This window comes from Peromyscus leucopus, chromosome 13 (genome assembly GCF_004664715.2).
Source record: "Peromyscus leucopus breed LL Stock chromosome 13, UCI_PerLeu_2.1, whole genome shotgun sequence".
In the NCBI taxonomy this organism is placed as follows: domain Eukaryota; kingdom Metazoa; phylum Chordata; class Mammalia; order Rodentia; family Cricetidae; genus Peromyscus; species Peromyscus leucopus.
The window spans coordinates 40,446,293-40,472,247 of NC_051074.1; the positions used below are offsets into that span (position 1 = coordinate 40,446,293).

At 45.9% G+C, this 25,955-nt stretch overlaps 1 protein-coding gene across 2 annotated transcripts in view; it reads left to right on the plus strand.

Annotated features, from left to right (window-relative positions):
* Mreg (melanoregulin) overlaps positions 1-24,520 on the plus strand; it is a 62,458-nt gene extending 37,938 nt beyond the window's left edge. For both annotated transcript variants that reach the window (XM_028870028.2, XM_037210299.1), the window contains exons 3-5: positions 20,474-20,564; positions 21,895-22,058; positions 24,165-24,520. In XM_028870028.2, coding sequence (XP_028725861.1) covers positions 20,474-20,564; positions 21,895-22,058; positions 24,165-24,299 — 390 coding nt within the window. In that variant the 3' untranslated portion in view covers positions 24,300-24,520. The remainder of the gene's footprint in view (positions 1-20,473; positions 20,565-21,894; positions 22,059-24,164) is intronic.
* The last annotated feature ends 1,435 nt before the right edge of the window (positions 24,521-25,955 follow it).

The window sequence follows — 25,955 nt, forward strand, 5'->3', positions numbered from 1 at the left end:
GTGAAATGTATTTAACCTGCTCAGCAATTTTTTTTTAACCTAAGCATTCATTTAAACATTTTTTTCCATTTATTTATTTACTGGGTGGTGGAGGGGCCTCATGTGTGAGCACCATGGCGCACGTGTGGAGGTCAGAGGACAATTGCCAGATCGGTTCTCTTTTCCTACCGTGTGGGTGCAGTGGATTAAACTCAGGTTGTGACCCTTGGCAGCAAGTAAGCGCGTTTAACCACTGGAGCATCTCACCAGCCCCAGAGCATTCATCTTTAAAAGTGTAGACATCTTTGTTAACTGATTTTGTTATTTGATAATCTCATACATGTAGACACGTCTATAATATGTTCTGTTTGCTTTTCCCCTGCACCCTCCCTTTTCCCAGTCCGTGACTTAATGGTTTTGTTTTGGGACCCACAGTTTAATCGGGGCCGTTTGTGTGACCATTGGGTCGGAGCTATCTATTGAGACCTGGTGGGATCCTCGGTGCTTACATAATCGGAGGCAATGAATCTGCCTGACTCTGATGCTACCAGATAGTTGAGCGGTGAGTGCCAAGGTCCTCCGGGTCTCCTCTATCCGTATCTGACTGTTGAGGAGCCCATCCTCATGTATACCCTGGGCAGGTCTCCAAAGCTGCGGAGTTTGTGGTTGTGATAGCTAGGCCTTGCCTGCCCTAGAGATGTTGTCTTACGGCCCCTCTTGTTACTTTTCAGCCCTTACGTTCTTTCTGCCCCTCGTTTCCGCAGTGTTCCCCCAGCCTGAGAGAGAGAGGGTGGTATGCATGACTCAGGTAGGGCTGGCTGAATTGTTTTATCTAATTATTCTTTGTCAATTAAAAACCCGGGAGTCAGATATTGGGGTAAGAACCTGGAAGATCAGAGAAGTGGCAGTGAAGCGATCTGTCTGTCTGTCTGTCTGTCTCTCAATCCCAAAGGGCCTAGACTCTCTCCAAGCCCTGCCCTGCTACTTCTTGTGTCTATCTGTCCTGAGTCCTCCCAAACCTCTATGGCTAATTTTGATCACCTAGCTCTGCCCTTTGATTCAAAGCAAACTTTATTATTGGCAGTCTTCGGAGTGTCAGAATTCGACCAAAATATCCCACAACATAGGGCTGCCTCTTTGCAGAGGGGAAACTGAACTCCTCCGTACTCATGTGCAATGTGAAGGGCCCGATCTGCTCAGTGCTTTCTTGCTAGGCTTCCAGACGCACCGTGGCTACAGTTGCCATGGCGTAGGGACTTCCTTGGATTAAAGTTCACCACCTTCTGAACCCTGCCAGAAACTTGGGGTCCAGGATTCCCTGGGATGGAGACAAAGTCCCGAGGCTGGAGGCCACGGCACCGAGCACAGACACTTCGCATCTGACAGGCTCCGAGGTGACCAGGGAAGACTGTGGACAGCTCCGGGATGCCCAGAATGCCTTTCCCATCTGATAGGCAATGCGGGGAATTTGAGAACCGGTGCCGTCCCTCCCTGGGCAGATCCCTGCTTGGTGCCGAAACACAGTCCTTTATCCCACTCACTCCACCTGCTTCTCTGCCCTAGTTTCTAAAGGGTAATTCGTGTATCTTCTGTTTCTGCTGCTTCCCCGCTCCTTTTGACTCCTGTAGCTGCGAGGCTACATAAAACCACCAGGAAAGGAGAGGGGCAGGACCCTCCCCCCCCTGCTCAGTTCATCCGTCCTTTCCTTTATTCCCCTTTGGTCCAGGATATTTTCACCTTTGTCTGTCCCCGTCTTTATGTGACCTTCTCATCTGTCACATGGTGAAAACCTGGCCACTCAGAGAGCATCGGATTCCCTGAGGTGGGGGCTGGGGGCTGGACTCAGGTCCCTGGAAAGAGCGGGAAGCACTCACTCTTTCTTACCTGCCCCGCTGTCTCGCCAGTCCCATATGCTGCTGCTCACTTCAACGGTCGGCATCTCTTACCTGTTCAAAGTGATGTTTTGGCTGTCTGGAAACTAGTAGGCGTGCCTACTGAAGCGTCTCAGAGCGACACTTTTCCCCGTGGACCCCTCCTTCCAGGCGTGGGTGTCCGTTCGCACTGTTGCTTTGGCAGCCAGTTGTAGACGCTGACGCTATGCTTGCGGCCCGATAGTCCACATCCCCTGCCTCATTCTGTTTTCTGTCGCCGAACAGAATATCTGAGGTTTGGTAATGAGATAATTTTGGCTCATGGCTTGGGGACGGAGGGGAGCCTGAGAGCGTGGCAGTGATGGGAGCCTTGAGCCGCTCCGACTCACAGCGCATAGCCGAATGGCCAGTGGGCTGTTTTAGGAGAAACAGCACACGAGGGACTCGCTCACTGTGTACGAACCCTCTCCGAGGTAACGGGCTGTAGTGGTTTTGGACGAAGTGTCCTCCACAGTCTCGGGTATCTGAACACTCGATTCCCCTTTGGTGCTGTTTGGGGAGGTTTAGGTGGTCCAGCCTTGCTGGAGGGAGGACATCACCGGGGGACGTTTTGAGAGTATATGGCTATAGCTTTTTCCTTACTTCCGTTTCACCCTCTTTCCGCTTTGAACTCGCTGCCAAGGGTATGACCTCTCAGCTTCATGCTCCTCCCACCGTACCTCCCCACCGTGATGGACTCTTGTCCCTCTGGAACCATAAGCTCTGCCTTATGTGCGCTGCCTTGGTCATGGCATCCTCTCCCAGTAACGGAAAGATAACGAATACACGGATGCAGCCCTTTGAGATCTCTGTTAATCCTTTCCCGAGAGTGGAGCTCATATGACATGACCACTTCTCGAAGGTCCCGGCACATCCAGAGCTATTACATTAGCGATTACATTTCAACGCAGCTTTCGGTGGAACAAACCCTTAGCATGGGCAACGAGCTTCTTACAGAGTGCTTTCGCTGATATCCGGAGCTTTACAACCTGAGTATTTTTTTGACTGTATAATGAATAAATAGAAGGCACAGAGGTTCTGTGGTAGTGAAGAATGGGAATCGGCTCAGATCCACAGCCCACGCCCTGTGCAGCGCTGTTCTGCATTGAAGGCTGTGAGGCTTTAGTAAGAAGCTTTTGCCCTGGAGGCCTGGTTTTAAAGGGGAAAGCTCACACTTCACAGATGGATTTGCGACACTTTGATTTCAGTGGACATGTTAGCTCACTGTGGCTGCTGTACAAAGTTCCAAGAACTGGGTGGTTGTTTTTTTTCTCTTTGTAGCCCTGGCTGTCCTGGAATGAGCTCTGTAGACCAGGCTGGCCTTGAACTCACAGAGATCCACCTGCCTCTGCCTCCTGAGTGCACCACCCACTCCCCCCAGCCGAACTGGGTGGTTTTAATGACAGAAATGTCTTCTTCCAGTGTTCTGTAGGCCCCAAGTCTGAGGTCAAAGGCTGTTTTCCTTCTGAGGGCTCCGAAAGAGCATCTGTTCCAGGATCCTCTCCTAGACAGACATGTTGCACGTCATCCCATCCCGTGTCTTCACATCACCTCTGTGTGCTGCTGATCTGTGTCTCTGCTTCCTTTTCTTACGTGGATATGGTTTCCTTGGAAGAGGACCCTCCCGTATGACCACGTTCCTGTTTAATTACTTCTGCAAAGACATTGTCTTCTAATAAGGCTACATTGTAGGATACTGGGAGTTGAAATGTCAACATGAATGTTGAGGGGACACAATTCAACCCATGATGGTAAGCATGCCAGTAAAACATGGCTCTGTCTCCTGGAAGGCAGACAGACACAGCAGTAAACGCAGGGTCTGTTTTTGGGGATCTTATATCCTGCTGAGCGGAGACCCATACATACATAGTGAATGGGTAAGTATGGTGTCAGATCGTGACAGTCACTTTGAAGGCAAGACATGTAAGGGGTAGAGAGTGACTCCGGGCTGGGGAGTGGACCTGAATGAGGGGAGGGAGCTTCATGCAGGGCCTTCCTGGCTGAGGGAACAGCCTGTCCAGCGGCTCCAAGGTCCTGGGATGAGAGTGCTAGGAAGAGAAGACAGGCTTTGTGTGGCTACAGCAGAGGAGCAAGGAAAATCAAGACAGCCAGGGGGAGGATTTTTGAACTTTGTCCTCTGCAAGTCTTTATCCTTTTCTCCCTCATTCTGGATGCACTGGGCCTGGGACCCTCACATTCCTTGGGAGTCATGAGAACGCTTAGGCTCATCCGTCCCTGCATGTGACTCAAGTCTCTTAGCCACCCCATGGGCAGAAGTACTGTCCGCCCTTTGTTTCCCTGGGTCCTGGACTGTGTTTTCTAGGATGTTTCTGCAATCCGCAGCTTTGGGAAACGGAGGTAGGGCCTGCCTCTGACTCCCAAGGAATGTGGTCACCCGCCAGTGCTTTGGCATATGTTTGTGTTTTTTTAGACTTTTTTTTTTTTTCTGGTATTATCTCTGCAGCTTTTTACCCCACAATGAAACCTACCATGGAATTGATAAAATGACAACGTTGGGCAGCTCCCTAGAGACCATTGTGGAAACTGTCCCACAGGGTTCCAAAAACACTGCTGTTGAGCCACTGAACGCCCCTTTAGAATTCCGATCTTATAGCTGCAAAGGATACTATCTTAAACTCCTAGGGAAGATAGATTGTGTTTTAGGGAAAAAAATAACTTACCAATTATAATATGCTAGTACAAATTTAGCATGTTACATGACTTGGTTTTGAAGTGCAATTTGGGGGCATATATATTTTTTTTTAATTAAAAATTATTTTTTTGTGCTGGGTGGTTGTGGCACATGCCTTTAATCCCAGCACTGGGAAGGCAGGTGGAGCTCTGTGAGTTCAAGGCCAGCCTGGTCTACAGAGCCAGGACAGGCTCTAAACCTACACAGAGAAACTCTGTCTAGGAAAACCAAACCATTTTTTTTGTCTTTTTTTAATTAAGAAATGTTCCATCAATTTTACAGATTCCCCCTCTCCTCCCTCCTCCTGCCCCCCAGCCTTCCCCCCAAACCCCCCACCCATTCCCACGTCCTCCAAGGCAAGGTCTCCCATGGGGAGTCAGCAGAGACTAGTACATTCAGTTGAGGCAGAAAAACCCTAATTTTTATTGTAAAAGCCAGAGGTGGTGGATGACTTCCAAGGAAACAACATCTTCCAGACAAAACAGGACTGACGCAGAGATGAACTCACAGAGATTATGACAGCCTGTACAAGACCTGCGCAGCTTCCAGCCGGACCCCAAATCCTAGTATCGAGAAGGGGAAGTAATGAAAGTAATGAAGCCGCCTCCCTAACCAGGGAGCTGTGGAAGGGAAAGTCTGTTTTCTCTAGTGGAGCGTCTCTGGGAATATCAACCACACTCAGGACAAGGCCCCATTCCTGGGAGTGGTTGGCCAACACAAAATGGCTTTTTTTTTTTTGAGACTTGGTTTATGTAGCTGTCCTGGATCTCACGCTGTAGACCAGGTTAACCTCGAACTCACAGAGATCCATCTTCCTCTGCTTCCTGAGTGCTGGGGTTAAAGATGTGTGACACCCCCCCCCCCCCCCCCGTCTCTGTGTGCGTGCGCACACATGTGCTTTATTGTTTTGCTTTGATAATTTTTTTCTCTTACTGATTTTCTTTTTCGTTTTTGTTTTTTGATTGTTAGTCTGTTTTCAATTTTGTTTGGTTGTTGTTGTTGCTTCCCAAGAAAGAGGGAGAGAAGAAGAGAGAAGATGAAGTTGGGTGGGGAGGGTGGTGTGGGGGTTGGGGGAAGGAAAAGAATATAATCAAAATACATTGTATGAAAACATTTAAAAGTCAATAATCTTTATAATCTTTAAATTCCAACTATATTAAAATGCACTTTATCTTAGAATACTGTGATACCACCCTTGTCCCTCACAAATTCTGGTATCTTCAACCCATAGGAATTGTCTTAAGGGCTTTGAGTTAATGAGAACCGGCCATGTTGATAAGGAGGAAAGAGGCAAAGGTCTCCTGAACAAGTCGAGGCTGTGTTTCTAGAATTAACAGGCCGCTTCCTAATTGGGCTTGATAAGGAGACCACGCCTGTCTGTGTGTGCGCCAGGAACCACTTGGTAATGATCAACAGATGTTTTAGTCGGAGAATTTCCAGGCGGAACCAGGACTGTTGCTGCTTACGTGGTTATTTTACCTCGGGGCTCCCAGTATTGCATCAGGCTTTGTAAGTGGAAGCCCTAAATACCCGTGGTCATATGCAAATACCACACTATTTTATCAAAGGGACTTGAGCATCTTCAGATTCTGACATCCGTCAACACACACACACACACACACACACACACACACACACACACACACACACAGATTTAAGTGTATCTCCCAGTATACGTTACATTCCCCTGCCTCATAGTATAATATAAGTGCTATGTAAGTAGTCTCCCACAGCCCACCCATACATTTAAACATGGCTGAGGTCTTTGAAGTGGCCTTTATCATGGTACATTCTTCTTTTTTCTTATGTACCCTTTTATTTTATTTTAAATTTATCTATCTATCTATCTATCTATCTATCTATCTATCTATCTATCTATCTATCTATCTCTATTTATTTATGTCTTTTTCCCCCCAGAGCTGAGGACCGAACCCAGGGCTTTGCGCTTGCTAGGCAAGCACTCTACCACTGAGCTAAATCCCCAACCCCTTATTTATTTTTAAAGATTTATTTTCTGTGCATTGGTGTCTTGCCTGCACGTGTGTCTGTGTGAGGGTGTCGGACCCCCTGGAAATGGAGTTACAGACAGCTGTGAGCTGCCATGTGAGAGCTGGGAATTGAACCTCCGGTCCTCAGGAAGAGCAGCAGCCAGTGCTCTTAACTGCTGAGCCGTCTCTCCAGCCCCCCAAGGTAACTGTGTGAAGTGGCCATTTCTACCTTGCTGGAAACAAGAAGTCTTCCTTGCCTGCCCGTGAGCAGGAACTTAGCCTTACTGTCCCTGGCCTTTGGTGACAGCAGCGGATTGCCATTTTTCTGTGCAGTAATTGGAATCCCAGAACTCTTGAGTTGGTTCCAAGTAGTTGCTTAGGAATACTCGTGACTCGTGGTAAACATTGCTTCCCCGAGCAGCATTGTGAGCTCTATCACATTGAGTTGTAACCCTGAAACCCCGTGAGGCCTGAGACCCCCACCTATTAGACAAAATGAGCTAGCTCTGTACTGCGTAGCCATCCCTTTCCAAGGCTTTGATAGCATGCCTGGGCAGTGGTAAAAGCTGTGAGCCAGCCTTGGCTTAATCTGATTAAAAACCAGATAAGGAATTAGGTCAGAGGCCTTGGACCACAATGCAGTCTGTTTCCAGAGGAGATACGGGCTAAAAATAAACAGGGGGAGTGGGCACAGCACCGCTCAGCATTCACCTTTGACCTTTCGTAGGCGGAAGCAGATGAGCACTGCAACAGGCCGTGGGACTGAGTGAGCGGCTAGGGCGGCATGTGTCGTTCCAAAGCAGTAACCCAAGGGTGATGTCTGTCACCTGAGCCTCTGAGTGGCATGGATACAATCTGCTCTAAAGTTTTTCTTTATTAATCTTCGTGACCTCATTTTGGGTGGACCTTGGGACCTGGTGGCATAGTGGCATGCTAGGTAGGCCTGACGGCCTTCAGGGCTGAGTTATGTGTGCTGTGTGACTTTTCCTGGGGAGGTGTAAATACGTGCGCCTTTATTCACCCTGGATAGAGAGGGCCCCGATGGACCAATGAAGGGAATCTGTCCAAGTCCGGGATGTTGGACTGATGGTTTGATTGGGGTTAATTACGGGAGATGGGTGACTCAGGCAGGCACACCACTAGGAAGTCACGCCCCAGTCCCCTGACATAGTCACAGAGTCTAGTGAGGCTCAGGAGCCTGTCCCCTCCCTTCAGGAGGAATGGTCACAGGCCTGATGTCACGGAGGTCATCATAGGTACTCAGCTGCAAGGTGGAGGTAGTGATCATACCCAGCCTGGGGGAAATAGCTGTGTTACCCCACGTTTTCCTTTTTGTTCGTAAATTATTTATTTATTTATTGGTTGATTGGTGTGTGTGTGTGTGTGTGTGTGTGTGTGTGTATGTGTGTGTATGTGTATACATGCCATGGCTTGTACCTGCATGGAAATCAGAGGACAGCTTCTACGAGTTGATTCTGTCCTACCAAGTACATTTTAGGGATTGAACTCATATCATCAGGCTCAGTGGCAAATACTCTTACCTGCTCAACTGTCTCTCTCAAGGAGATCTGGAAGATCAGTAGGGAGGACCCAAGTGTTACTGAACCAGGTTCATTTTGCCTGGCCCATAGCATGTCAGTCACTGGAATAATGAGAGTTTCATTTGTTTGACTTTTTTTTTTCTGATAGGTTCATACAGTTAGTCTCAGTGCCTGGAACTCACTGTGTAGACCAGGCTGACCCCATACATAGAAGCAATCATGCTGTCTCTTCCTTTTTAGTGTTGGGATTATAGGTATTCACCTATAATGTCTGGATTAAGATGATGAGTGAGTCTCTCTCTCTCTCTCTCTCTCTCTCTCTCTCTCTCTCTCTCTCTCTCTCTCCCTCTCTCCTTGTTTGTTTGTTTTTCTAGACAAGGTTTCTCTGTGTAGTTCTGGTTGTCCTGTAATACACTCTGTAGACCAGACTGGCCTCAAACTCAGAGATTGCAGTCTGCAAGCCTCTGCCTCCCAGGTGCTGGGATTAAAGGTGTACGCTGCCACTACCCATCGAAATGATGAGTTCTTCAAAATAGGAAGTTTATTCATGAGGAAGCCATGCGTGGGGTCAGGAGAGCAGGCCTCAACTATTCCTATTCAAGGTTTAGGAGTATTTACGGTTAACAAATCTGGGTGGTCTGGTGTGTGGGAAAGGGTGACTAGAGGTAAGGAAATTTGAAAAAAAAAAAAAAAAGGCATTCTGTATATGCATAATCAAATTTCATGGCTCTTCCCATTCAGACAATGTTGACATTAGCATGCTTTGGGTGTGGAATTTTGGTCCTCTGACTTTGACAGGTCACCTATCAGATACTCGTAAAAGGCCGAATGAAGGGTCAGTGATATCAACCATTTTGAGCCACTCACAAGTGCCTAAAAAACAAACGCAGGCCTCATGACCCTATGGATGGAGAGGTGTTAACTGTAGCGTAGCGCGTGAGAACGTATCTCTTAGCTGCACACCTTCCATAATGGTGGTGAAACCGAACATCTGGAAGCAAGCAAAGCCAGAGGGCGCGTCCCCTCAGCGCGGCAGGTGAAGTTCCAGCATCAGAAGCTGCTTCTGTCACCGAAGGAGAGGGTCTGGTGAGGACAGTGAAGCCTTCATCAGAATTTGACCTACTCAGCTGCAAAGGCTCTTTTCTCCGTCAGCTCTGGTTACCAGCAACTAGACCCTCCTTTCTTAGAGTGTCCCACAGTAATGGCACCCTCTGGTTGAGGCCCTAAAGCCAAATGTGAGAGCTGTTGGGGAGACAGGTCCTGGAGCCCCCCACAGGCCTAAGTGCCAGGCCTCTGGACACTGATCTCACATGGACTGAATGAATTCCTTGGCACTCTGTCCTCAGAGGTTCATCTGGGCTGATACGTATCCTTTGGTGTACTGGGTGTCTCTGTTCTGTCACTGGAGCCTGTCCCATCTGGGGCGAGGCAGAGGCAGATGGCTTTGAGTGGACCAGCTGTCTAGGAACAATGAAATAGAATCCGACCCTTCCCGTGTGCACACCGTGTCTGATGGACGGAGAAAGCAGGCTTTCAGAGCGCTGACAGACAGTGCCCCTTCTGCTCCGGTGGCCTTGACACTGTCTAGCCCGGGGATGTCTAGAGGAAACTCTGAGCTCCCTTTGCATAATTGACTGTCTGACACTCTCCTTCCGTGCCAAGTCTCTCCAGTCTGTCCCTCGGACCAGGTGGCGTGAGGTCTGGTCGCATTGGTCTTCTTTCTGCTGCTGGATAGTAATGGGCAGCTAGAGAATAGAGGAGGGCTGCCCCTCTTTTTTTATTTATTTACTTTCATCTATCTATCTATCTATCTATCTATCTATCTATCTATCTATCTGTGGTTTTTTGAGACAGGGTTTCTCTGTGTAACAGCTTTGAACTCACTTTGTAGACCAGGCTGGCTGGCCCCGAACTCACAGAGATCCACCTGCCATTGCCTCTCATGTGCTGGGATTAAAGGAGTGCCCACCATGCTTGGCATTCCATTCCTCCTCCTCCTCTTCCTCTTCTTCTTCATTTATTTAACTTTATGTGTATTGTTACAAAGTGTCAGACCCCCTGGAACTGGAACTACAGACAGTCGTGAGCTGCCATGTGGGCGCTAGGAATTGAACCCACGCTCTTTATGGAAGAGCAGCCAGTGCTCTTAACTGCAGAGCCATCTCTCCAGCCCCTATTATTATTATTATTATTATTATTATTATTATTATTATTATTAATTCTTCTCAAATATATTACATCCTGGCCAGTTTTCCTTCCCTCTCCTCCCTCTGTTTCCCCCCTCCTCCCCCAGGTTCCCACCCCCCAGAATAGAGGAAGGCCACACTTCTGCTTTCTATACTTAGGTGACCAGACCAGAGATCAGTTTTGGGAAGTTTCACGTTATATCTCTTTGAATTCTCATTCCCACACCTCGTGGGTGATGGAGGAACAATATTACAGGCTAAGCTTGGGTCTGGTTGAGTGAAAACTCTTTGAGAACTATGGGATCTGGGAAGCGGATAGTTTCGAACTCAATTAAGTTGAGGTTTCCTACTTCATCAACTGAGTGTTTGCCTCAGAGTCTCACCTGACAGGTTCCTGCTATACATCCTCTTGGGTTTCTTATGAACGTGATGAACGCAGAGGGGCGTCTCAGGGCCTGTCACCCAGTTGTTTTTGATAGTTTTAGTGCTGAAAGAGATAGAACTGCAAAGTAGCCTTCAAATCTCAAACGCCTCATCAGGCACAGAGTGGAAGGGATCATGGATTTTCTGGTTTTATTTCATCTTCATTGAATTCATTGCTTCTCAAATATATGTGAGACAAAATACTTTATTATATAAATCTGCTTTGTTCAAAATAGGAAAGGATTATACAGTATTATTATTATTGTTATTATTGTTTTTCAAGACAGAGTTTCTCTGTGTAGCTTTTGGAGCCTATCCTGGAACTCGCTCTGTAGACCAGGCTGGCCTCGAACTCACAGAGATTCTCCTGGCTCTGCCTCCTGAGGGCCGGGATTAAAGGCGTGCGCCACCGCCACCACCGCCCAGCCAAATTATTTTTCTTTACATTTATTTATTGCACACGTGTGTGCACACACCCTCGTGCTACCAGTGCCCGTGTGGAGGAAGTCAGAGGCCAGTTTGTGAGAGTCGACTCTCTCCCTCCACCATGTGAGCCCTGGGAATGAAACTCAGTTTGTTCGGTTTCACAGCATGAGCCCCCTACCCACCGAGTCATCCACCTGGCCCCTGAGTAGCTTTTTCTTATGGGATGTGGCACTGAGTTCTAGATTTGAAAGGCGCTCCATCACCTACAAAACCTGGCTTCCTCATGCGTCTTACGTGCCGCTGAAGTCAGCAAACCCATTATCGGATGCACCGTGTACGAAGGACTACGTAGGGTACCGATGAACCCGGGTTCTGGTGTCCAAGGAGCCTGTACTCTGGTAGTGAAGGACACCCCACACACACCAATGTGGCAGTGTAGAGACCTACATATGGCACTGTTCGTAAAGACTGAGGGAGTTCTAGAGAAGAAGCCATCACTTCCAGTGAAGTGGGAAGAGGTGGTGGCATTGATAAGTAGGATTTAGATGCAGAGTAGTGGTTCTCAACCTTCCTAATGCTGCGAGCCTTTCTGGTTTTGTCCGCCATGTGGTGGGGACCCCCCACCCCCAACCATAAGGTTATTTTTGTTGCTACTTCATAACCGTCATTTTGCTACTGTTACGGATTGTAAACATAACAGCTTACATAAACATATAAGCATCTTATGTTTTCTGATGGTCTTAGGCAGTCCCCGGGAAAGCGTCGTTTGACCCAGGCTGAGAAACACTGATGTAGAGGCGAGCGAACGATCATTCTTGGTCAAAGACACCGCAGCAGTAGAGGACAGTGTGTGTGTGTGTCTCAGCTCTGTAATCTCAACATGGAAGCAGGAGGATTGCTGCTAGTTTCAGGACCGCCTGGGCTACATAGTAAGAGCATGTCAAAAACAGAACAAAGAGTGTGTGTGGGGAATCCTGCAATCGTGTGGATGAACATAGAGGTCATTGTTTTATGATCTGAATGGGATAAGCCAGACACAAAAGGACAGATACTGCCTGAGTCACCTCTGTATGGATTTTAAAGTGGCATATTTGTACAAACAAATGGTATCAAAGGTTAGAGTAGTGAGTGACCAGGGGAATTGCTGGTTAGAGAATACAGTGTTAATTTTTTTTTAAATTTTATTTTTATGTGTAAGTGTTCTGTCAGCATGCATGTTTGCACACCATATCTATACCTGGTGCCCACAGAGGTCAGAAGAGATCGTCAGATCACTTGGAACTGGAGCCGTTCATATGCATGTTAGGATCCGAACCGGGGTCCTCTTTAAGAACCAAAAAAGCGTTTTTAACTGCTAAGTGAACTCTCCAGCCCTGGAGAACACAGTGCTTTGATTTTGCACTGGAGAAATGATCTGTCTTAGTTAGGTTTTCTATTGCTGGGAAGAGACACCATCCATGATCATGGCAACTCTTGTAAAAGAAAACATTTAATTGGGGCTGGCTTGCAGTTCAGAGGTTCAGTCCACTGTCATCAGTTCAGGTGGGGAAGCCTGGCAGTACACAGGCAGACATGGTGCTGGAGAGGTGGCTGAGAGTCCTACATCTTGGTCCACTGGCAGCAGGAAGAGAGAGTGCCATAGGTCCTGGCTTGAACATCTGAGACCTCAAAGCCCGCCCCACAGTGTCATACTTCTTTCAACAAGGCCACACCTACTCCAAGGCCACACCTCCAATAACACTCCCAGTGAGCCTGCGGGGGTCGTTTTCATCCAAACCACCACATGATCTAATGAACTTAAATCAGTGTTCATGTTCACAGCCAGCTTTTGGCCCTCAAAGCTGGAAGGTAGTGGCACAAGATTCTATTTTTTCCTTCTCTTACATGTTGCTGCTTGAGCCTTCATATTAATCAGTTCTAATCTGATTTGGCCAACAACTGAGGAGGAGAACAAAAAAAAAAAAAATTAGCTGTGAACATCTCCAGGTGTTCATTTCAGTCACAAATTTTCAATTTGGCGTGGTTCCCAGATGTTGCACAGAATTAATTCCACATTATTCTTTTTGTCAGATCTTTGCCAGTTCACCCATTCTTAATATTTAAGGCTACCCCAGCACACTGACCACAGCGTACTGTTTAGGAAATTATGGGAAAATCAACACAAGTTAAGAAAAATGTTTGGTGCTTAGTGGAACGAAATTCTCCTGTGAAGGTTATTTAGCTGATCTTGAATTCTTATTTTCAAGTTGCTTCAAGCTTAAAAAGTAAGTCATTACAATTTAACAGTTATGAAGTACATCAAGAACTTCTTCCTTTCTAACATGAAGGAGTAGGTCTTTTCAGTTATGAAAGGATGTAGTTGGAGAAGATTTTGTATGCTATCATTCCTCATTTCCCCCACTTGGCTCTGTTGTTTGGAGTCCTGTGTTAAGGGGTATTCAGTCTCCTCTTCTCGCTCATTTTATTAAATCCAAATTTCAGTTAAGTTCTGCTCAGGCTTCTACTGGTTTTAGAGTTTTTTTTTTTTTTTTTTTTTAAAACTTTTAGGTATTTTATGTTAAAAAAGATAATAATCTCCAGGCAGTGGTGGTGCACACCTTTAATGCCAGCCCTTGGGAAGCAGAGCCAGGCGGATCTCTGTGAGTTCGAGGCCAGCCTGGGCTACAGAGGGAGATCCAGGACACGCACCAAAACTACACAGAGAAACCCTATCTCGAACCCCCCCAAAAAAGATAATAATCATATGTGTGAATAAATGGATGTGTGAAAGTTTTATCCCATTAACCTTTTTTTTTAAACATTTATTTATTTGTTATGTATACAGTGTTCTATCTGCATGTATGCCTGCATGCCAGAAGAGGGCACCAGATCTCATTACAGGTGGTTGTGATCCATTATGTGGTTGCTGGGAATTGAACTGAGAACTCTGGAAGAGCAGCCAGCACTCTTAACCTCTGAGCCATCTCTCCAGCCCGATCCCATTAATCTTATGTGCAGGCTATTTACAGTAGGGGAGCCTGGGGTCCTAGTGTGTGTCACCATTCAGCTGCCGAGGGTCGTGAGTAGATCGTAGGTAGGTAAAAAGTTAGTCCCTAGTGGCCTTCGTCTTCGGTAGAGGGTGTACAGGTGACAGCCTCTAATGTTACTGTCCTGGTACAGGGACCCAGGTCTCTGATTCTTGATCCTTGGCGGTCGCCGGCTACAGCTCAGCCTGGGGTTTGAAACTCTTGGCTCTGAAAATATGGCAGCTCTCAGGAACCTTTGTGACCGGGGCCTACAGGTTGTCACCTCTGGCTCTTCTAGTCTTTCTTTATACCCTCCCTCTCTGTGCCAAGGTTTATTTATTTTTATGTATATGGGTGTTTTCCCTGCATAGATGTGTACCACACGTGTGCAGTGCCTTCAAAGGCCAGAAGAGGGCACCAGATCCCCTGGAATAGGAATTACCGATGTTAGCTGCCGTGTGGGATCCGAGAACCAAGAGAACCAAACCCAGGTCCTCTGCAAGAAGAGCAAGTGCTCTTTACCACTGAGCCCTCTCCTCAACCCTGATTGGCTCTCTCTTACTGACTCTCTTCTTCCTCTTGGCTTCGTTCTGTCTTGAGTACTCTGGACTTTTCTCTCAGATGCTCCTTCAGTAGTCAGTAGCCACTGCCGGGACTTGGGTACCCATGGCAACAAACAGGAGTGCGGACTGACCTTGGGTAGTCAGGGTCATTCAAGCACAGCATCCCTTGTCACTGAGGATGGAACCCTGGAGGGCCGGTGAGACCTCTGTTGGAATCAGCAGGGTTCAGGCCTGGACACACCGCTTCCTGCGCGCTTCACAGGTGGCTCCTCTAAGCTCCCTGTCCCCACTGCTGCTTCTGCAGGCCACTTGTGGCCTGAGAGATTCCTGGCGTTTGGGTCTAGTCCCTGCTTGGCACTGGGTGGTATGGGATCTTTACCTGTTAAGCTGGAATCAAGCCACCCCCAGCAGGTGCTGCTGCCTGAGATAGGGCACTAGTTTGGTTGTGAAGATGCCAGCCAGTGTTCACCACCAACCACAGATGTTCATCTTGGAGCAATCACAGTCATTTACATTTATTTTATATTAATTTTATATTTTAATTAACTTTATATTTAGGACCAATCCCAGTCTTGTGTGAATTGTAGTAGCCTCTCCACCAGGGGAACTGTAAAATAATGAATAATGGACAATAGGATAAGGAAAGTCTGGCACCTGGATGATCCAAGGACTTTCTCTTCCTGCTGTTCATTTATTAGTTATTTTTCTGTTGCTAAATATCAACACTGAATTTTATATGACTTCCTGTAATTTTAGCACCTCTAACACTGCAAAATAAAGAATGGAAAGAATCTTGTCCAGGCATCAGCACTGGACTGAGACAAATTAGTGGACCTTTAATCACAAGTTAATGAAGCCATCTAGTGGTTTGTGTGCAAAAGTTAAGGTTCTGGGTTCTCGTGAAGCAACTGCTTGGTTATGTGAACTCCTAATGAAGTGTGAGTAAAATTCTGATCACTTTGCATTGAGTCCAGAACACAGGATCAGTCTTGGTAGAGAGGAAACACTGTGCTAATACTTTACTCATAGCCTTTTATAAGTTTAGGGTTTTTTTTTGTTTTTTGTTTTTCTTTGAGACAGGGTTTCTCTGTGTAGCTTTGCGCCTTTCCTGGAACTCACTTGGTAGCCCAGGCTGGCCTCGAACTCACAGAGATCCGCCTGCCTCTGCCTCCCGAATGCTGGGATTAAAGGTGTGCACCACCACCGCCCGGCATAAGTTTAGTTTTTAATTATGTGTGTGCACATATGCATAAGTGCAGTACCTGTGGGGACCAGAAGAGGGCATTGTATCCCTGGAGCTGGAGTTAGGTGTGGTTGTGAGTTACCCAGCCAGTGTGTGCTTTCTTAATCATGGAGCCATCTCTGCAGCACCTGTGTATGGTCTTAGAACAAAACAAACAAACAAACAAACAAACAAGCAAAACCCAGAACTCAAGGCAGCTTACATGAAAGCACAGTGAGAGAGCAAAACTAATCCTGAGAACAGAAGAGGGAATGATAGTGAGGAGGTAATAAAAAGCAGTCCCAAATGATGGCCGTTCTAAGATCTTCCTAAAGCCTATGTGTTTTCCACAAGAAGACACAGAAACTTCAGAGGAATGTGGAAACTGATCAGTCATAAAATTCTGTGTCCAGAAAGAGGAAACAGTCTTTGGGAAAAATAAATTGCCTTTTGATGCTAAGAGCGTAGAAAACTTTCTTCTGGCTATTACCACAAGTGGGCTATTGTGCAATATAATGTATATATATAATGTTCTCCATCCACACAGTGCACAACAGAAATATTTCTGAATGTTTGGGGCTTATTTCTTTTCCAAAGATTTATTTTTCATTATTTTTAACTTTGAGTGTGTATCTGTTGGCATGTGTACATGCATGTAGGTACCCATCGAGGCAGAGGCATCGGGCCCCCCTGAAATGGGGGTTACAGGCCATTGTGAGCCAAACTCAGGTCCTGTGTAAGAGCAGTGGGCGCTCTCAGCTGCTGAGCCGTCTCTGCCGCCCCTCAGTGTTAGAGCTGCACTGACTTGAAGGAGGAAGTGTGCTCACCTCCATTTGAAGGCCCTGGAAACAACTGAGCCTCACAGTAAGCCGTTGTGGCGTAGGCAGTGAACAGCCATATTGTAGATGAGGCTCAGGCAGTGAGGCGGGCTGTCAGTGGGGCTGGATCCAAACCTGGACAGACAGTCTGGCTCAGCTGCGTATGCTGTACCGAGTGGACACTTGAGTACTGTAAGGTCTCTCCCACCAAAAAGGCCATTGCTCGAGTTTTTCCTTTACAATTTATCCAGTTGAGGGGCAGGGGTTGGCTAGGTATGCTTTTATGTGATGCTAAGATGAAGCCAGGATTGTGTATTAATTTTTTTTAAAATTAAAAAAATGAATCCGCCTTTAATCCCAGCACTCGGGAGGCAGAGGCAGGCGGATCTCTGTGAGTTCAAGGCCAGCCTGGGCTACAGAGTGAGTTCCAGGAAAGGCACAAAGCTACACAGAGAAACCCTGTCTCAAACAACCAAAAAAAAAAAAAAAGGTTGGGGATTTAGCTCAGTGGTAGATCACTTGCCTAGCAAGCGCAAGGTCCTTGGTCCTCAGCTCTGGGGGGGGGGGGGATTAAAAATTTAAAAAATGGGAAAAGACCTTCATCAACCCCACATCTGACAGAGGACTGATCTCCAAAGTATATAAAGAACTCAAGAAACTGGACATCAAAATACTGAACAATCCAATTAAAAAATGGGCTAAAGTGCTAAACAGAGAATTCTCAAAAGAAGAATCTCAAATGGCTAAAAGACATTTAAGGAAATGCTCAACATCCTTAGTCATCAGAGAAATGCAAATCAAAATGACTCCGAGATACCATCTTACACCTGTCAGAATGGCTATGATCAAAATCACTAATGACGGGCTGGAGAGATGGCTCAGAGGTTAAGAGCACTGCTTGCTCTTCCAAAGGTCCTGAGTTCAATTCCCAGCAACCACATGGTGGATCACAACCATTTGTAATGAGATCTGGTGCCCTCTTCTGGCCTGCAGGGATACGTGCAGACAGAACACTGTATACATAATAAATAAATAAATCTAAAAAAAAAACCACTAACGACAGTCAATGTTGGAGAGGATGTGGAGCAAAGGGGACACTTCTCCACTGTTGGTGGGAATGCAAACTTGTACAACCACTGTGGAAATCAGTATGGCGGTTTCTCAGAAAATTGGGAATTGAACTACCTCAAGACCCAGGCATACCACTCTTGGGCATATACCCAAGGAATGCTCAATCATACCACAAGGACACATGCTCAACTATGTTCATAGCAGCACTATTTGTAATAGCCAGAACCTGGAAACAACCTAGATACCCCTCAACTAAAGAACGAATAAAGAAAATGTGGTACATATACACAATGGAGTAATATTCAGCAGAGAAAAACAATGACAGCATGAAATTTGCAGGCAAATGGATGGAACTAGAAAAAATCATCCTGAGTGAGGTAACCCAAACCCAGAAGGACAAACATGGTATATACTCACTCACAAGTGGATTCTAGATATAAAGCAAAGGACAATCAGACTGCAACCCACAGAACCAGAGAGGCTATATGGCAGGGGGGACCTAGGATGACTGTGGCTATTAATAAGTTTTGGTTTTACTCAATCACTGGGCAAGTTTCAGTGGAACATTTCACTATTAGGATAAGAATTTATACTGTATCAAGCTGATAATAGAAAATAAAATAAAATAAAAGAATTTTTTTATCTCACTTACACAACTTAAGTAAAACATAGCTCTCTGAACAGATGAAGATAGGTCTCATATGTATCCCAGAATCTAATCAATATTTATATGTATAATTCGTCTATCATTTGGCTTAAAAGGGCTTATTGGGAAATGTTATCATTTATATTATTTTCTACAGAGAAAATATTTTACTGTCTAAAATAAAAAAATAAAGTCAAGTAACACACACAAAATTATTTTAGGTGTGTGGGTGTTTTGTGTGCAGTATGTTGTACATCATGTGCATGCAGTGCCCCCAGAGGCCAGAAGAGGGCGTCAGAGTCCCTTGGAACTGGAGTTGCCGATGGATGGTTGGGAGCCACAAACCTGGGTCCTCTGGAAGAGCGGTGGCCGTCTCCTAACTGCCGAGCCTTCCCTCCGGCTCTAAATGATTGAGTTAGCTTCGCTCCCTTCGAAGGCCGCAGACTTTGTCTTTGGCCCTGGGCATCACACACACGTGCACACGCCTTTTTAAAAAAGGAGCAGGAAACCCACAACTTCCCGACCTTAAAGAGGGGAGCGGGAACCCGTCTCGTGGCGCGGCAGGTCCTCAGCCGCAATCTGAAATGCAGTCATAACAAAGCCCACTGCCCCTCGTCAGCTTTCCTTTTTCAAAGGGGCGTCTTTTGAATCCTGCGAGTGGCAGCCACATTTATTTCTCTTAACAAGGCATGCCCGTTGAAAGGCCGGTTGCAAGGCAGGTGTGTTTTGAAAGCAATTTAGTAGGGAACGAGTGGTATCGTCGGAAGATTTTCAGTTACAGGAGTCAAAATATTAAATAGCTTGTGTCTTAAATTGGACATTTAAAACGATGCTCTCTAAAGCCGTGAGCGGGGACAGTTGTGCTTTTTCGAAGAGAGGAAAAGGTAAAGTGATCGTTCTTTACAGATACGTCTCCTTAAAAGCAAATTCCCCCGACACCTTCAGAGATGGCTTAGGGCAGTAAAGACCTAAGATTCAGCTTCTGTGTTAGGAGCTGCATGATGCCGGTACCACCCGAAGGCTGGTGCTTTAGAACTTTGCAGAACGGAAACCTTTTCGTGGCTCCCTGCGTACCTGAACAATTTACCCTCCCAAGAGAGCGATGCTAAGATGTGGTGTGGGAAGCAGGGCTAGGAATCAGGGTGCTTGGGGGTCCTAGATCTGTTATAATTTGTTATCATTCTAATAATAAGTTGAGATGTGGATTCCTAACAATTTTTTTTTCCGTGAACTTTAGAGTAAAACTTAGGTACAAACACTACATCTAATGTCTATTACCTGGCATATATTAGATTGATCACATAAACTACTTGAGCCTTAGTTTCTTCATCTGTAAATTGCCCCAAATACACGGATTTTATTAGGTCTTCATTTTAGGCAGCTGTTGACCTTTCTTTTATTTTGCATACGTCTGTAGTGCATGTGTATGTTTCTGCCAGTGTGAGTAGTATCCCTCAGACACTCTTTACCTTATTCATAGAGACAGGGCATCTCAGTTGAAGTCAGAGCTCACCAATTTGGCTAGTCTTGCTATCCAGCTGGCTTCAATGACAACCCCTCCCCCCATATTTCTGTCTCTGAGTACCCACTGGGCATTGGGTGCTGAGGATCTGAGCTCTAGTCCTCACACTTGTGTGTCAAACACTTTCCCCGCTGAGACAACCTTGTCCTGGTATTTTACACCTTAAGTCCTGACAGTAGTCTTGTGTGGAAACTTTACTATTGCATACTCCATTTTGCAGGCAAGGTCAGTGCAGTGGAGAAAATTGGTACATATTTAGAAACGCTGTCACCTAGAAGGGGACATATTCTTCAGCGGTGGTAGCTGATAACATTGTTTCTTGCCAGCTCCATCTCGTCTATACCTCCTTTTCTTTTCCGATTGTGTTTAAGATTAGTGAGGTGGAGAACAACACATTTAAGCAACATAGAGTTCAGAAATGAGATAGAGGTTTCAGGCCAGCGGGTGTCAGTAAAAGCGAGTTGTTTTTCTCTCTTTCCAGGAATGGCAGCGACTCAACTATGATATCTACAGCCTGCGGCAGATTCGCCGAGAAGTGAGAAACAGATGGAGGCGAATCTTAGAAGACTTGGGTGAGTCTTGGGAACTGGTAAAAATAACTAGTCACGGGCACCGCTTTTCCCTCTTTCCACCGAGGCTTTTGTAGAAAGATGGTCAGCACTGGCTATTAAACTGCCTTACACCGATTTGTTCTTCAGGCTTGCTTCTGTGTTCTCAAGACTAAACCTTGATATTTCTGTTGTCACCAGCTCGTGTTGCTCCATGTGTCCCCACGTATGAGGGAGCACAGAGTAGTGAAGTCACAGGGGTGTTCCTATTTACTGTTTTGTCATCATTTAGCGATTGAGTTGGATGAGGGGTGACCGAGCAAGTAGCAAGAGCTTTCTGGATGTGGCAAGTTGGAAGAAATATGGTTTGTAAGAGACATCGAGACACAGCAGATAATTCTAAAAGAAGCAAAAGGAAGAAAAGTTACAAGGTTGGGAAAGTACACTGGGCATTATGGTAGACGTTGAACGGTGGCCTTTCTTAATTCTACCAGGGTTGAGTAAATGTAGCCCACATCCTAAAATGAGCTTGCTTTAGTGTTCAGAAATAAATGATTACCTTTAAAGTTCTTGATGATTCTGCTTTGAAATAACATGACCCCTGGCACTCAGGATTTTCAAAGGTGGGGTACCAGGTTGCTAGCCCTTGCTGTCTCAGTTGGGGAATAGTGAGGTAAAGCGGGTGCTCTTTAACTTACTCAATATTGCTGTGGGTGAACAGTCTCCTTTTTGAAGTGTACATCAGCCTGAGCAGGTTTCCTTCTCTGAGTCTTTCCTATCTTTAAGGAAATAATTTTTACCAGTTAACCAGACTACGATGAGGAAATCAGGGCTTCGAGATGTAGCAACGTGCAGGTGACCACTGTTCAGGCTGGGGAGAGCTGTAGGGATTCTAGGACAGGGCAGCGGACAATTGTAGTGAGCAGTCGGGGGATCGGTATGACTTCCCTCAGTAGAGGGAAAAGGTAACAAAGAAAACAACCAGGAGAAACATGAAAATAGTTTTTTATTGTTGTTGTTGTTTGGTTTTGTTTTTTCCGAGATAGCCCTGGATGTCTTGGATCTCGCTCTGTAGACCAGCTGGCCTTAAACTCAGAGATCCGCCTGCCTCTGCCTCCTGAGTGCTGGGATTAAAGGCGTGCGCCATCATTGCCCTGAGAAAATAGTTTTAAGTAAAGAGCCTCCCACTCTCGCAGAGGTGGGAAGCAGCACTCGAGTAGTGCCTCTGACTTAGTTTTTATTGTACAGAATCCACATGTGGATCCCTTCGTAATAATCACAGCGATAGATAGTATCCCGGGATGAGCACTTCCTAGTGACGACTTCACAGAAGGACTCTGTGTTTCTACCTTAGGTTTTCAAAGGGAAGCAGACTCTTTGCTGTCAGTGACCAAACTCAGCACCATGAGTGACTCTAAAAACACGAGAAAAGCCCGAGAGATGCTGTTGAAACTGGCCGAAGAGACTTCCATCTTCCCAGCCAGCTGGGAGCTCTCCGAGAGGTATCTCTTGGTCGTGGTAAGTGGATGCTGTTCCTCACCTGCCCTGTTTTGCTTTCCTTCCCCCTTTTCTGTTATTTCCCCCTGCATCCCAACCTCGCCAGCTCCACCAGGACAGAGTGGCAAATGGTGCTGCCACTGTGTGCACCTGTGGCTGGTGGTTCCAAGGGAAACCCGGAGAGCTTTGAAGAGAAGGATCCTGCCTAAAGCTGTTTTTAGCTGAAGTTTTCTCCAGTCCTGCTCAGGCCCGCAGCCGCTCAGACCCAAGTAAACACACAGAGACTTATATTACTTATAAACTGAGTGGCCGTGGCAGGCTTCTTGCTATCTAGTTCTTTTTTTTTTTTTTTTGGTTTTTTGAGACAGGGTTTTTCTGTGTAGCTTTGCGCCTTTTCCTGGACTCACTTGGTAGCCCAGGCTGGCCTCGAACTCACAGAGATCCGCCTGCCTCTGCCTCCCGAGTGCTGGGATTAAAGGCGTGCGCCACCACCGCCCGGCGCTATCTAGTTCTTATATCTTAAATTAACCCATTTCTACTAATAAGTTGCCACGTGGCTTGTGCCTTATCGGTACTTTACATCTCGCTTCTCATGGCAGTGGCAGCCAGCAGCAGCCCCTGACTGACTCAGCCTTCTGCCTCTCAGCATTCTCCTCTCTTGTCCCACCTATACTGTACTTCCTGCCTGGCTACTGGCCAATCAGCATTTTATTTATCAATCAGAGCAACACATTCGCAGCATACGGAACGACATCCCACAGCAGCTGTTGAAGCTCAGGTTGTTTTTCAGATGATTTCTGCTGTGTGGTTAAAGTTTTCTACATCAGGTCAAAGAGTCAAAGTATCTCTACAGCCCAAGATCAGAGAGATTGGCAGAGGGCTGCTGGGGGAGAGTTTAGCCGGTGATAGGCTTGCTGTGTAAATACAAAGAGCTGAGTTTGATCCTGACATGGTGGCCCGCTTGTAACCCCAGGGCTGGGACACAGAGAAACAGGCCGATGCCTTAGGCTTGTGGACCTGCCAGCCTAGCTCAGGAAGGTGTGCCACAGCTCCCAGAGAGAGGCTCCCAGTGAGAGACGGTGTTTCAAAAAATAACAAAACAAAGGTGGGGTGGTTCTTGAGGAGCAACGCCAAAGGTTGACCTCTGACTTTTGCATGCCGAGTGCACACCAGCCCATCTGTAGACGGAATTCTAAACAGTCTTATTAAATAAGAAACACAGAGCCAAATACAGGGGTAATAGCCGAAGAGATCAGAGAAATAGTAAAGAGCCACGACTACCTTATCTTACCACCTCACCGCCCCAGAGAGAGCTTCTTCCTGTCTGACTTGTGTTTTTATTGCCTTTCTGTTCTGCCTTCTCATTGGCTCTAAGTCCAGCCACATGACATCCTCTTCACTACCTGTCTATACAGACCTCCACGTCTCTATGGTTGGTACTAGGATTAAAGGCGCGTGTCACCACGCTTGGCTGTTCCCTAGTGTGTCCTTGACCGCACAGACACTCTGCCTGTGATCCATGTGATCGGATTAGGGGCGTGTGCCACCATCGCCTGACTCTGTTTATGGCTATGTGACCTCTGATCTCCAGGCAAACTTTTTTTTATTAACATACAAATAAAATCACATTTCAGCACAATTAAAATATCACCACACCCACCTGAACACCTGCACACACCCACACCTCCCTGCACATACACATGTGCTCACACACACAAATTATTGGTGGAAACATCTCTTGGGTAATGTACATAAAGGGGTAAGGTAAGCCTCTGAGTCTTGAGATTTTTAATGAGTGTTTTACTTGTTTGGTATCATTTCAAAGGCAGTCTTTATTTTTATTAAATTTTCTCGTCCGTATAGCTCGCTTTCCAACTTGGTAAGTAAGCTTCTTTCTTTCTTTCTTTTTTTTTAAAGATTTATTTATTTATTATGTATACAGCATGTATGACTGCAGGCCAGAAGAGGGCGCCAGATCTCATTACAGATGGCTGTGAGCCACCATATGGTTGCTGGGAATTGAACTCAGGACCTCTGGAAGAACAGCCAGGGCTCTTAACCTCTGAGCCATTTCTCCAGCCAAGTAAGCTTCTTTCTTTTTCTTTTGTCTTTTTTTTCTGACTGCAGGACCGTCTCATTGCTCTTGATGCTGCCGAAGAGTTCTTTAAAATTGCTAGCCGAACTTACCCCAAGAAGCCTGGGGTCCCTTGCCTGGTCGATGGCCAGAAAAAACTGCACTACTTTCCATTTCCAAGTCCCTGAAGGATGGCCTGGAAGAGGAACAGAGTTCTTTCACCATGACATAGTAATTTTTACCAAAGTTGGACCACTGCCTGCGGTGGCAGATGAGCCAGGAGACGGCTTTCTACACTCAAACACGATTCTGAATCCTACAAAGCGTAATGTCTTCCTCAGGACCTTAGCCTAAGAAGACTTTGGTTACATTAAAACACCTGGCAACTGCACTGAGAAACGAAGTTAAAGAGTGGGCCGGTGGATAATGTTCTTTTCTTTTCCTTTTTCTGTTTTTTTCTTTTCTTTTTTTTTTTTTTTTTTTTTTTTTTTTTTGCTTTTGAGACAGGGTTTCTCTGTGTAGCTTTGTGCCTTTTGTGGATCTCGCTCTGTAGGCCAGGCTGGCCTCGAACTCACAGAGATCCGCCTGCCTCTGCCTCCCGAGTGCTGGGATTAGAGGTGGATAGTTTTTCAAGGATAGTCAGATTCCAAGAACTCATCGCCTCCTTTGTTATAGAAGCTACAGTCATTCATCCTGTGGGGGGCTGGTGCTAATCCACAAAATAGCAGGACTAATAGAGAAACATGTAACTGAGCCTTTTATTACTTCGCCAGTTTTGAAAGTAATCATTATTAAATGTAATACTAGACAGAATGCCCCAAATTTCATGAAATTCTAGGCCTTGTGTGGCCTCTCTTTGATTTGGAAACACCTGTACAGCTCAGACACTGTTTGGTGGCATCCTTTTGAGCAACAGGCATGGTTGCTTAGAAGCATAGGCCAACCAGACAATAGAAATGTGTATTGACACGTGACTGTCTTCATTTGTCACACAGGCATCCTAAACCCTCAGCATTAACCCCCAGCCTTGATGTTACCCAATGACCTCATTTTTTTACGTGTTGCCCATTTCTAGTCCAAAAGCCCTTGGCGTTTTATGAATAGCGTCTGTAGACTGGAATGTTTGGCCTCCACTTCCTGTCTTGAACCTGGTTCCTGCTTATCAGCTGAGGGTGGTACCTGCTGAGGGACCTTGGGGTGCACATTTGTAGATACACAGGCTGTGACATATTGACAGGTCACCTCTGGGTCTTCCATCAGTCTGAACGTGATTTTCAAAATGGAGCTTGCCAAGGGTTCGTGGTTTGTTTTGTTGAAAAGCCTTTAAAGACCTATAGGATTTATCAGTAGAGAACTGAGAACAATAGGAATATTTTTATTTTTTAATGATTTTGCACTTCTAACTTCAGGTTGAAAACTAAGTCTGTTCAGGAGGTTATGACTTGAAAAATTTCATATCCTGGGAAGGATTTCTGGTTTGTGTACTCTGTTTAAAATATTTACTAGGAAATACATGTCCTCTGTTCATTGATGCATTGTAGACCAATTTAACAGATTCGTTCCCAGAGAAATCTTCCTAGTTTATTAAGTAAGCTAAAAGTTTTATTTTTTTAATATTTAGTGCTTAATCTCTGCCTCATGTTGTTTGAGATTGGCCCCTTGGAAATTTTCACTCACTTCTGTGGGCTTTTAGAAAATAAGCAATAAAATAAACAAAAGAAATCTGGGAACATTGTATTGTTTTAATATCTGTACTCAGAATTTGTTTCGTCTTTTGTCTTTTTTTGATGTCAAAATAGATGAGTTTGACTGTGTCTGTGGATTGTAAACTATTACCATACTTC